Raw genomic sequence first — 13218 nt, 5'->3', positions numbered from 1 at the left:
CTGGAGATGAGCTGGTCCTCCCGTCAAAAACACAACCATCTCTGCGACCCAGGTCAGATCGGAACCTTCACCAATTTTAAAAGCCAGACTCCTCTGGTGCAATGATAATGAGCAAAGTAATTTCTTGAAAGAGGCTGCGATGACTTAAGATTAAATGTTTCCACGCCGGGAGTGAGGCAGGGGAGAGGTGGGACCCAGGAGCTGGGTGTGAGAGCTTAGCAGGGAGGCAGGTGAAGGGTGGCTGCCTTCCTTCCCGACTGGGCTCCATGGTGGGTTATAAACAGGACATTTTCCTCTTCCCTGTGTCCCTGGGGCAGCCCCCCTCCCCCACTCCCTCTATTTACAGGACCTGCCGCCTCTTTGGCGCTCAGGTACCATTATTTCCCACCCCTCCCTTCTCAGCAGCAAGGCCCCCTCTTCACGGGCCCAGCCTCCCGCAGCCACCGCAGCCACCGCAGCCACCGCAGCCCAGGCCGTATGTCCCATCCATTCAGCTGTAAACTGTAAACCCTTTAGAGGTCTCTCTCCGCCTCTGGGAGACAGATGGTATCAGGACCCGACTGGCTGGGAGCAGGGGTGCAGGAGACAAAGTGTTTAGAACTCGCAGGGTCCTGTGACTCGGGGGTACTGGGGGAGCGAGGACCAGTGGGGGTCACGCTGTGAGCACTGGTCCTGGCGTCCACCGCGCGGCCGAGCTGTCTCCTTAAGGACGCCCTGCGGGAGTTTCTTGCACTGCAGGTGATTATTACCCCTGGGGGCTCGCGCCTTCACTCTCTACTTTCCTCTCCAGCTGCGGACGTCCTGCTCCCGCCCTTACCCTGGGTCCACTCGCTCCTCCTGCCGCTGGGCCGCTGGGGACGCGCCCGGGCCGAGGTTCCGGCTCCAGCGCCTCTCAAACGGCTCGCAGCCCCGGAGTTTACGCGTTGCCTAGCAACCCTGGCCGGACCGGTGAAAAGGGGGCGGCGCGGAGATGACACAGAGCACGTGACCTCCCACCACGACGGTTTGGAAACGTCGCAGGTCCATCCTTCCTCTCCTGGAGGTCTCTGGAGTTAGGAGGAAAATTAATCAAGTTAGCCCAACGATAAACGTTTTTCAGGGCTTTGCCAAGACGCTTATCCAAGTCTGCAAATATGCACTGAGCAAGATCTGGAGAAAATGCAAATTGTAGTCAGCGTCTCGGAAGTCCTGAGCCCTGGCTCTGCTATGTATTTGCTTGTGATCTGGCAGGTCGTTTACTCCTTCCTTCAGTGTCCTCCGCCAGTAAATGGTAATTATAACCCCAACCTCCCCTCTACTGCCACATCCTCCATATGTCCTACAAGAACCCTAAGTCTGACCAAAGGGTGAGGATGGAGAGTAGGGGTTGGGTGTTTGGTTGGCACGTGGTAAGTATGTATTAAGTGTTTGCTGAATGAATGGATGGATACAATGAAATTTCCCATGGGATTAAAACAATAAAGTGAGATCATGTAAACTAAAAGAAGGGAATTTGGGGCCAGAACACGTGGGTTTGAACCCCAGCTTGGCCATTTACTAATAGCATGACCTTGGGCGTTACTTTCCTTTTATAAAACTCAAACTTCCTGGTCTGCAAAGTGTGAGTGTGTGTGTGTGTGTGTGTGTGTGTGTGTGTGTGTGTGTGCGCGCGGTGGTTATTACTTAGGATATCTGGGAGGATCAGCTGAGATGACTTGGCAGAGCGCCCAGCCCTGTGCTTCTGGCGGAGTTGAATACTAGCTCTGTACTTCCCACCGCAGGGGATCAGGTTAACCAGAATTCAGGGATAGGCACTGGATATCTGGGTGGGGGAGGATGAGGGACACGTCACCCAAGAAGTGGGACTTAGGGCTAGAACTGGGCCTTGGCAAATAGTTCTGAGTTTCGGGGGGAAGGAATGGGAGACTATTCCATACCGGGGGGAAGGGAATGATGGTGGTTATGGAAGAAAGGCGTTTGGGGGCCTGGTAGGTGCATCTGTCTGGCTGGAGTTGACAGTCTCTGCAGGAGGAAAATGAGAGAGGAATTTGTAAAGGTCAGCTGGGGCCAGTTTGTGGGGATTCCCAGGAGGCAGGCTAAGACACCTGGACAGCTTCCCAGGGGGTTTTGGAGCTGTGAAAGTACAGAAAGCAACTGTTCTTCCCTCCAGCCCCCCCCACCCCCAATTTCTCTACAAACATGTCTCCGCCACTACCCACCTGCCTTGAACTGGGCAGGAGCAATCAAATCCCCAATGAGATAGCACTTTGCCCAACCACACTAACCTAGGAGGAGCTCCTAAGTGACTACTGCCACCACCGCCGCCCTTGGCTCCCATTCCTACCAGCGTCTCTGAGCAAAAGACTCCCTGGGGGGTGGGTGCTGACAGCGGTGCTGGGAGATGGGTGGAGGAGGGTCTGAAAGCCCCACTGAACTGGCTTTGTGTGGTCAGAGGCGAATCAGATCCAGACAAAGTGTCCGGAAGTGAAAAACAGATCAGCTCCACAGTGGAGCGTTGGGACTGCCCTCGCACACGCCCTCCTCACCGTGCCCCCAGCTTTGGGGAGTTGAGCCTTCTGCACCCACAATTTCCTGGGTGGGGAAGTGGGGGCAGTGGGAATATATATTCTATAAATAGAATTTAAAAAAATTTTTCTTTTCACTTTCTGTCTCTAAATTCGAGTACTTTACATCGTACAAGTGGGATCGCACGTTATTTGTCTTTTGTGATTGGCTTGTATCATTTCGTATAATGTCTTTCAGGTCCATCCATGTTGTCATATATTCAGAATTTTCTTCCTTTTTAAGACTGAATAATATTCCATTATATGTATATACCACATTTTGTTTATCCTTTCAATCTATGGATGGACGCTTAGGCTGCTTCCACCTTTTACTCTCGTGAATGATGCTGCTATGAACGTGGGTGCACAAATCTCTTTCCAGGACCCTGCTTTCAATTCTTTTGGGAAGTGAAATTGCTGGCTCAATGGTAATTCTATTTGCTTAATATAACTTATTAATATTTTGAAGAACCACCATACTATTTTCCACAGTGGCTGTACCATTTTACATTCCCGCCAACAGTGCACAAAGGTTCCACTTTCCCCAAATCCTTGCCAACATTTATTTTCTTTCTTTTTGTTTTTTTGATAGTAGCCACCCCAATGAATGTGAGGTGGTATCTCATTATAGTTTTGATTTGCATTTCCCCAACGATTAGTGATAGTGAGCATATTTTCATATGCTTCTTGGCCATTTGTATATCTTCTTTGAAGACATAGCTATTCAAATCCTTTGCCCATTTTTGAATCAGGTTTTCTTTTTATTGTTGAATTTTCTATGTATTCTGAATATTAATTCCTTATTACATATGTGATTTATAAATAGTTTCTCCTATGTGATAGATTGTCTTTTCACTCTGTTGATAGTGTCTTTTAATGCACAAATTTTTAAATTGTAATGAAATCCAATTTATTTTTTCTTTTATTGCCCGTGCCTTTGGGATCATGCCCAGGAAGTCACTGCCAAATCCAGTGTTGTGAAGCTTTTGCTCTATTTTCTTCTAAGGGTTTTATAGTTTTAGGTTTTATATTTAGGTCTTTGATCAATTTCGAGTTGATTTTTGTGTCTGCTATTAGGTAAGTATCCAATTTAATTCTTTTGCATGTAGATATCCAGTTTTCTTAGCATCATTTGTTGAAAAGATTGTCCTTTTCCCATCGAATAGTTTTGGTCTCCTGTTGAAAATCATTTGACCATATGTGTGGATGTTTATTTCTGGGCTCTATTTTTTTCACTGGTCTATGTGTGTCTGACTTTAAGCCAGCATCACCGTGTTTTGATTACTGTAGCTCTGTAATAAATTTTGAAATCATTAGGTGTGAGTCCTGCAAGTTCACTTTTTTTTTTTTTTTTAAACACCTACAGCACCTGGTCTTTGTAGGTGGTCTCCCATCCAAATACTAACCAGGCCCGACCTTGCTTAGCTTCCAAGATCAGACAAGATCAGGCACGCTCAGGGTGGCTTGGCTGTACTAAGTTCACTCTTTTTTAAGGCTATCTTGGCTATTTAGAGTCTCTTGAGATTGTGTGAATTTTAGGATAGGTTTTTCTGGTTCTGAAAACAATGTCTCTGGTATTTTCGTAGAGATTGCGTTGAATCTGTAGATCACTCTGGGTAGTATTTTTGTTTTAACAATATTGAGTCTTCCAAACCATGAGCACGAGACGTCTTTCCATTTATGTCTTCTTTGATTTTTTTCAACAATGTTTGTAGTTTTGATTATATAATTCTTTCATTTTCTTGGTTAATTCCTAAGTGTTTTAATTTTTCATACTATTATAAATAGATATTTTTTAAAAAATTCCTTTTCAGAGTCATTGTTAGTTTGTGTATTCATTTTGTATCCAGCTACCCTGCTGAATTCATTTATTATTTTAAACAATTTTTGGTGGAATTTTAGAGTTTTCCTCATATAAAATTATATCATCTGTGAACAGAGGTATTTTTACTTCTTTACCAATTTTGATAGCTTTTATTTATTTTTCTTGCCTAACTGCTCTGGCTGGGACTTCCAGTACTATATTGAATAGAAGTGTTGAAAGTGGGTATCCTGGCTACCATGTACCCCATTTTAAAATAAACTTTTTATTTCAGAAGTTTCAATTTACAGAAAAGGTGTAAAGATAGTGCAAATAATTCCCATATACCCTTCCTATGGTAGGAATGTTTAAGCCCTGCCAAAATCCATATATTGAAAACTAACCTCCGAGGTGATATATTGGGAGGTGGGGGCCTTAGGAGGTGATTAGGTCATGAGGGTGAGCTGTCACGAAGGAGATTAGCGCCCTCATAAAGGAGACCCCAGAGAGCTCCCTAGCCCCTTCCACCATGTGAGAACACACAGAAAGATGTTATGAATGAGGACATCTTCCCTCCCTGTTTGTAAACGCCATGAAGTTAAGGTCCACAACTGCCTTAGATGCTTCTGTGGTCCCAGGATTTGGAGAAGGTGACGTGGCAGGCCAACGCCAGCAAACTGCAAACTACTGTAAAAGATAATAAATACTAGAGTATTTACTATCTGCAGGTTAGGAGGCAAAATCAAAGATATTTTCTAGATACTTACATGATAAGAGAGAAAACCAATTCCCACACATTTTTGATTACCAAAATTCAAAATAATGAGCATAGTTTTTTTTTTTTTTTTTTTTTTTTTGGTAATTCAGGTCTATTAATGAGAAAAATGGAATTCCTTGGGGAGGGCATAACATTATGCTTAATTGAGGTTCAAAGTTCATGTTCTCCACCATCGAAATCAGTTATAAATATTTGATCTTTATAAACCATTCAAAAATATAAAAACTCTATTCATAGGCCATACAAGGCAGCAGGTCGGGCTGGGCTCCTAGGAACTGCATTGAATCTGTAGATCTCTTTGGGTAGTATTTTCACAGGTCATAAATTGCTGGCCCTTGTGCTAGGCGATCAATATATTTTTAGTTAAATGAATGAAAGGGAGAAGAAAGGAAGGCAAAAATCTCCTGATCTGGGTGTATCCGTTAGTGGGCACGCACGGCCCCTTGAGTGTTTATGAGCCATGAGGGAGTGACATCGCCCCAGCCACTCTGAAATACAAGACCTCACAGCTTTGGAAGAGGGAAAAAATATAGCAGGGCATGGCTCGGGACGACTGGAGATGAGTTAGCTTTGGAGAAGGGACCACTCTGGCAGCTGCCCCATGTGGTCCCTGAATAGTAGACTCAAATTCATGCCTGTTCCTGACAAAGGCTCCATGTACTGAGGGGCCTGATGGAATTAATTACTCTTTCTCTTTGGGCGCAGGTTCCTGGCGCTGGACTCAGGGCTGCTCGGAGATGTTTGGGGATGGTGAGGCCGGCAGGCTGGCAGTGGAAGAGAGGCAGGCTTGGCTGGGAGGGCTTCCCACCTCACCCCTTTCTCTTGGGTGAGAGATTAGTGCAGGACAAGGTAGCAAAGGAAGGTGACAGACACGGTGATCCAAACCTCCCTCAAGCTTGCGCCCGCCCGCCTGGCCTCCTTCCTACTTCGTTCAGGGCCTGCCTACAGCTCAGGTCTCAGTCCAGACCCCGGGGGACAGTGGGAGGCCCCAGAAGAATTTCATTTGGGTCTCGAGCTGCAGTTACCTTTAAAAAATCACAGTGATTATAGGAGAATTTCTCCCATGCTCCCTGCCTCATTCCCACTGCTATATCGAGACGAGGGTAAAGGGCTATCCCACCACGTGGGTGGGAAAATGTTTCCATTCAAAAGATGCCCCAGTTCTGGTCTCTGGCTGAAGGATGTGCAGTTCTGAGCCTGCCCTCGGCACTCACCTCAAACCCTCCCAAAGGACACGTAAGTTATTCCCCGCGGGAAGCTCCTCGAAACAGGCAATTCCGGGAGGACAGCTGCTACACAGAAGAATAAACAGCAGCTTAGGACCATGGGCGGACAGCTGGAATCTGCTCCGCGGAGCCATCCCAGGCTGGCTTGGTTGTTCACCAGATAAATGAGATTGCAAAGAAAGTGTGAAGGGTGCACTGCTTCTCAGGGGGACCCCGCCTGGACAGGTGCTCCATGGTGGTGCAGGACTTAGGGAGAGAGCACAGCAAGGACCCATGGCAAAGCTGTGCGACCACAGTCCCTTTAGGGGGAACTTAGGAGATGGACTAGGGCAGAAACGAGGTCTGAGTCCAAGAGTAGCTAGTGGCCACATGAGAGGTCCTGTGACATTCATTCGGTAGCCCCATCTTTCAAAACTCGTGCTGAAATTGCTACTGGGATCTGCCTTGAAGCCCTCCCACCATATATAACGGAGCTGGAAGGGACCGGTCAGTCCCCTCCTTATTCCTGTAGCTGAGGAAGTTAGAGACTGAGTCGCATTTTAGTGTAAGTGGTTTATTTGTCCCCCAGGTGAGGGCACACATGTGCCAAGCAGAGGTGTGCCCACCTGGCTCCTTCAGGAACCACCCAAGGGTTCTAGTTTAGTTTCCATGCATTAAAAACAACTCTCTAGTCGCCGAAAATGAAACGTTAAGAAGCAACACCTTGACATCGCAGAGTTCCTTATCTGCGCATGGCGTGGCCATACAAAGGTGTTTATGGTAACGGTATGTACAGGTTAATGCAGGTGAGAGCATCCTGGTTGCCCTGTGGCCCCGTTCTGTCATGGGGGCTCGGCTGGAAGCTGAGAACCACTCTGCTGTCAAGGTTTTGATGAGAAAGTGGCTCTTCCAAAATGGAAACGGAGCCCTTGTCCCAAGCCACGCCGCCCTGTGTCCCTGCCTTGGTGTGGAGGCTGTGGGGACTCTGTGCCGTGCACTGCAAGTTGGTAGGATGTTGGAAGCACCAAAGGGCCCAACCCTGGATCCTCAGTGGGCAGAACGATGGGTGATCATTTTCTCCTGGTTAACAAGCTCCTTCTCACCTGGCAGGTACAGGGCGGGGGCCTGGGACAACGGGGTAGGGACAGGTAGGACAGATCTCTGTTTTCACATCAAGACCTAGTTGTCCCACTTTGCTAGAACCTTTACTGACAAACTTGCTTGAGAACAGAAGGGAGGGGAAAGGTGACCTGGACACTCTGCCATTTCCCTTACCTCCTCTCTTAAAGGACTCCCCTCTGAGCGGAATGAACCCATATTCCCATCAAACAGCTGCTTGGGAAAATCCCCTCTCTTCCACCTCCAGATCCATAAAGAACTGGCTGGTGACAGCTAAATCTGATGAGGAATGGGATACAAGTCAGGTGTAAGGAACGAGCCCCAAATCTACTGTAAAAACTGGATGCACTATGAGTTCCAATTCTTTGGATCATCAAAATACTTAAAACACTGGAAAACCAGAGTTAAAGTCGCTTTCAAAGTATCTATCAATACCTGAGACCATCCCTACGTGTAGTGAATGAACAGCATCGATTCTGGAATGGAAGTGAGGCCAGAGGGTCACCGAGAGCCGGGAAGAACGTGTCAGGCTTTCATGCATACGGGTCTCTCACTGCGAGTTCACCAGGCACGAGGCTGCAGTTCCCCGGCCCTGGAGCCACCAGCCTCCTATGCAGTCTCCAACACCTTCCCTCTGTGGCCCAGGAAGAGGTCATCTGGCCCCAGGAGACTGATTTGGATAGTGTCTGATCTTATCAACAACGATGACGCCTCCCTTAAAAGCATCTGCTGATCAGCCCTTCCACCTTTGCCTGCAGGGAACTGCTACCCATCTGTGCAGCCAGGAGGAGAGAGGTGACTCGGAGAGAGTGGTCATCTGGGCTTCTGGCTGTGCTCACAGGAGGCACAGTCCTGGCCATGGGACCCTGGAGCCTGACCCAGCCCCTCCTCACTGCCACTCCCCACCTGGCCAGGGTGGGATGTAGGGGTGAGCTGAACCAGGCTCCCAGCTTAGGGACTGCCAAGCGCCTGGGGGACATTTGTGGTGTGGAGAGGCCCGAAGAAGGAGAGGCTGGTCTGAGTCGTGGGTCCCCCATCTGCCTGGGGCTTTGGTCAGGAATCTCAGCCGGCCCCGGGCTGATGCTCTGCGGCAGCAGGAGGCTTCCCATCCCGCAGTCCTGCATGCATCTCCAGATGCCTTTGGTTTCTATCACAGAAACGCAGCTCTCATTCGAATTGAGTAAAAACCAAAATGGATCAAGGAGGCGGGAACTCTGGAAGTGTGCTAGGCTGGCAACTCACTCCCGTAGTGCCTCAGGTGTGCGTCTGCCACGGACATGTAGGTGGCCCTCATGCTGGGAGAATACTGTGGAAGAGAGGGGAGGGGACGGTCAGAACAGGGTCATGGCATGTTACCGGACACTGCACTAGCAAAAATGCCAGGAGCTTCTGAGGGAGGGAGATCCGGGCCAGCCACAGTGGTCAGGCACCATGTTTTAAGGACGGGGCATCATGGGGACTGGAGGGTACTAGGCCGGCTCGCACAGGCTTCCCGTCTGGTGATGCTTCCCTGCCGTGGGGCCATCGGGACATCTGGCTCCCAGGCTCGAATGCGTGCTGCTCGCACTGACCAGCCACGCCCTCCACTGTGGCTGCCACATCTACTCCGCTGCGCACACCGACACCAGGGACGGCGTCAGGGTGCGCCAGTACACTTAGGAGCCCGAACGGTGAGCAGGCCGAGGGCCCAGGTCCACTGACTCAAGAGAGCCAGGTTCAAGTCCCAGCTGTGCGTCTTACTCATCCCATCACCGTGGCCTGTTTCCCCACCTGCGAAATAGAGCTTAGAGCACTCAGCTCTTGCACTGAGAGGATGAAATGATAAGACCCCTCACAGAGTGGTTCTCCAACCGGGCTGTGCTTTACGAGCTCTTCCAAGTGCAGACAAGTTGGTGAAGCGGAGACCTAGCACGAAGGGAGCACTCAGTGGGCATCGGCGACTGCTCGGAAGTAGAGAGACGCGGCTTCTTACATGATCACGTCTCACATCACGGGACCCGAGAGTCTGCATTCTAACAGGCGCCAGATGCTGCTGGTCTGCTGACCCCAAGTAGCAAGGGTCAGCAGGACCCCGACTGCCTCTTGGCCCCAGGGTAATTTTGGGGGTCCAGGTCCTGGCCATTCACACCGGACAGGGAACAAACGCTTCCAGCTGGCGTGTGTGTGTATGGGAAGAGACTCTTGAACCTAGTGGGTCTCGATCAGGGGTGATTTTGTCCTCCCAGGGACTCTTGGCAATGTCTGGCAGGCATTTTTAGTTGTCACAACTTGAGGGGAAGGAGCGGGGGCTGCTACTGGCATCGACTGGGTTGAGGCCAGAGATGCAGCTCAGCATCCTCCAGGGCACAGCCCACAGCAAAGCATGGCTGTCAGGACGGCAGTCGAGCTGAGGGTGAGGAAGGCTGACCCAGACCGGCAGTTTCGGCTTTACCTGGGAACATGCTAGAAATGCAAATCCCTGGGCCCAGCAGCCTGTGTGGCAACAAGTACCCCAGGTGATTCTGCTGCGTGCTCAAGGGTGAGACCCTCCTGCCAGAAGCAGCATTTCCTAAACTCATGTGACAACAGGATCACCTAGGCAGCTGCCCTGGACACTGTTTCAGCGCCTCTGGGATCAAGTGCTGGGATTGGCATTTTTAACAATTGCCCACGTCGTCTTTTTGTCCGTCAAGTCTAGGACATGGTGCTGGAAGGACAGGAACGGTTCCGGAAGGCAGAGCTGAGGGAGGACACATTCGTAACTAAGGGATGTACACTCCGATGGCCTTGCTGGACATTGCCCACCTTAGTGAATCCCTTGTCTGCCCCAGAGATGGCGTAGGCAGAGGGAGGGGTTTATCCACGTCTGCTGCTCTGAGCACTGATGACTATTTAGAGCAGGCACAGGGGGAGGGTGGGGAGCGGCCAGCTTTGTGGTCATTATCGGGGCACGTGTCCACACCTCCATGCTGTGGGCTCCTGGGTCAACAGCACCGGTCATTGTCTCCCCATGCCCCTTGCATGATGGGGGTGGGGCAGGGTCTTTCCTAGAGGCAGGGCAGTCAACTCTGCCAAAGCCATTAGGGTTTCTGGGCAAGTCTTAATGCTACAGAAGAAGGTTTATTCTGTCCTTGAGCCTTGCAAATAAGGTCAGTTCTTGATTATCTCTGCTAATGGCAGGGAGAGTGGCCTGGATCTTTCAAAACAGAAGGTAATCCAAAAATCATTTTTATTGGGCATCATGGTGCTTTGAATAATTCATTTTTCACAGCAGCAGATTTCCCCTAATTATGTTGTGCTCAGATTAATATTGAAATCAATCTGTATTCCTAGGTCCACAGCAGCTGGTGGCAAAAAAAAAAAATAAAATAAAATAAAATAAAAGGAACCCAAGTGGCGTCCGGCTAGAGAGAAGCCGGGCGGGCATTTAAGAGGTGCCCACTCTGAGCGCAGACTTCGACCCACCCACTGTCCTGGGCTGAGGACCCTGGACGCGGGAGGCTCTCTGGGCAAAAACGGCCAGGTGGGGTCACGGCAGGGAGAGACGAAGGGTCAGAGCATGGTTTCTCAACCACAACACTAGGGACACTTGAGGCTCGTCATTTTTTTAGGTGGGGGCCGTCCTGTGACTCTAGGGGGCTTAGCAGCATCCCTGGCCCCCGCCCACTAGATGCCAGCAGCAACTACCCCTAGTCGTGACAACCAAAGATGCCTCCAAATGCCTCCCTGGCGGGCAACGTCGTCTAGGGCGAGGCCCACTGCTCTAGGGTAAGGCTCAAATGCCACCTACTCCACGGGGCCTCCCCAGGTCCTGAAGGGCAGCCGGGACAATTCCTCCCTCCAGGTCCCAAAGCGCCATGTGGCACTTTCTACAAACAACCTTCCTGAATCTCCAGTCCTGCAGACATACTTCCTGAAGACGGAGACGGCGTCCTGCCTTTCTCTCCCGGGAGAGTGTTCATCTAGCACACTCGCCGGACATCCGGGAGCGTATATGACCATCCTGGTCCTCAGGGTCACGGCCTGTGTCACTGACCCCGTGTCTTCAGTGCTCCCAGTTTGCCAACTGGATGGCCCCTTCCAAACCACTCGATGGGGCAGATGAAACACCCCGTCCCACAGAGGGAAGGGAGGGGCACTTTCCCCGACAGACACCTGGCCCACGAACGCTTCCGCCCACCCCTGCTGCGGGAGCCCAGGTTACCGTGGGGGGCGGGGAGCCTCTCCCGATGAGCGGCATGTTCTCGTAGCGTGGGTTCCCGCCGAAGAGCATGGCTTGGTTCCTGCAGGGCCGAGAGGGGAGCTCAGGAGGGTCAGGTGTGTTGGGGCAGGGGTGGGGGGAGCTCAGATTTCTGCAGGAGGGTCCCTTAGGGGAATGGGGGGATGGAAGTGGACCACGGATAGAGAGGAGGGAGTGTGGGCTCCGGGCGGCCCAGGAAGAAGCAATAGGTGAGCGACAGGGGCCAGGAGCAGCCTGGAGAGATGCAGCTTCTCAGCTTTGCAACTTGCCCCGCGGGCTTGTGGCTTCTCCAGGGGGTTCCCTCACACATGTGGATGTGCAGGGGTGACTAGGTGCTCCCTGGGGCCCTCCCGCCAGGCATCCTGTGGCTGCAGTGAGGGGACCACGGTTGGCATCTGATGCTTCCTCCCCACCTGGCTCTCCGGACCCGGATGTGCTGCCCACAGACCCATCTCCCCGAGGGCTACACGGCACGAGGGGAGGCCCCAGGAGCCCCTGCCGTACATGTACTCCGAGACGGGGGCGTTGGAGATGGTCTGGGCCGGGGGCTGCAGGCTGGTCTGGCTGCCCATGCCGCTGCTGTAGCTGCAGAAGCTGTGAAGCTGCCCCCGAGGGGGATTGTGGGCAGCGATGCGCCGGGCCTGGGGGTTGAAGGGGTCGTCATCATCGATGTCATCATAGTCTCTGTCCCTAGAATGACACACAGGGTATGGCTGACCATGAGAGACAAGGGAGGCCCAAAGGCAGCAGGGTGCTGGCTGCTTCCCGGCCTTTCCTCCCAAGACTCCCCCTATGGCCACATACACGTGTCCTTGAATTTCCTCTAAAACATGTTCCTCAGCCCAAACTCCCTCAGATCACTCAGCCCCGTTTCCGACTTCACGTCCACCTCCTCCAGGCAGCCCACCATGCTGACCGCATGTACAACGACACTCCCTACCCTGCTTCCTCCTGTCTGATCTACTCGCGAGGTGCTGAAATATCATCTCATCTCTGTCCCTCTCCTCAGTGAGACTGCAGGAGCCCTGATGACAGTGCCACACTCTATCCTTCCTGGCATTCTGGGGGCACCCCTCCTAGCACCCAAAGCTCTCCTCAATACCTCACGCCACAAAGTCCTGCAGAGGAAGAGAGGACAAGCCAGTCATGGGATGACGTAGTCACTGTGCTCGGCCCCACTCCTGCCCCACCACGCCCCTGGAACCTCCTTTTGGGGGTCTGTCTGGACTCTCAGGGAACCTTCTGCAGACATGCAGGTGGCCCGTTAGGGCTAAATGCCTGGGCCCTCTGCTGCCCTTGTCCATCCCGGCTTATGAGCTCTCGGCTCGGTCAGAGCAGAGCCTCCCGCCTGCTCCCCAGGAAGCCCCTTCCAGGCAGCCCACCTGGTGGTAAGGTGCTTCCAGGCCCGAGGCCCTGCACAGATCATGGTGGAGAACGCCAGGGCAGCCAGGAGGGAGAAGAGGCCCAGGAAGAGCAAGCCCTCGAGCCCGTCGTAGCAGACACCAGCGAGGGCATCCAGGTAGTCCTGCAGCGGGGGAGCGGGGCACAGCCCG

General features: G+C 51.6%; 1 protein-coding gene and 1 pseudogene across 3 annotated transcripts in view; both read right to left on the bottom strand.

The window, feature by feature from the left end:
- Positions 1-3900: 3900 nt before the first annotated feature.
- Positions 3901-4019, bottom strand: LOC111741080 (annotated as a pseudogene).
- A 2861-nt stretch (positions 4020-6880) lies between these two features.
- Positions 6881-13218, bottom strand: part of LOC105293412 (protein tweety homolog 2) — a 13310-nt gene continuing 6972 nt past the window's right edge. For 2 of the 3 annotated variants that reach the window (XM_023531647.1, XM_023531645.1), the window contains 4 exons: positions 13048-13190; positions 12079-12355; positions 11630-11708; positions 6881-8752 (listed from right to left, as the gene is read on the bottom strand). In XM_023531647.1, the coding sequence (XP_023387415.1) occupies positions 8685-8752; positions 11630-11708; positions 12079-12355; positions 13048-13190 (567 nt within the window). In that variant the 3' untranslated portion in view covers positions 6881-8684. The remainder of the gene's footprint in view (positions 8753-11629; positions 11709-12078; positions 12356-13047; positions 13191-13218) is intronic. The other variant, XM_023531646.1, reaches the window with a different exon arrangement.

Source organism: Pteropus vampyrus, unplaced genomic scaffold (assembly GCF_000151845.1).
Source record: "Pteropus vampyrus isolate Shadow unplaced genomic scaffold, Pvam_2.0 Scaffold72, whole genome shotgun sequence".
NCBI classification, from domain to species: Eukaryota; Metazoa; Chordata; class Mammalia; order Chiroptera; family Pteropodidae; genus Pteropus; species Pteropus vampyrus.
This window is presented reverse-complemented; position numbering and strand designations above follow the sequence as displayed.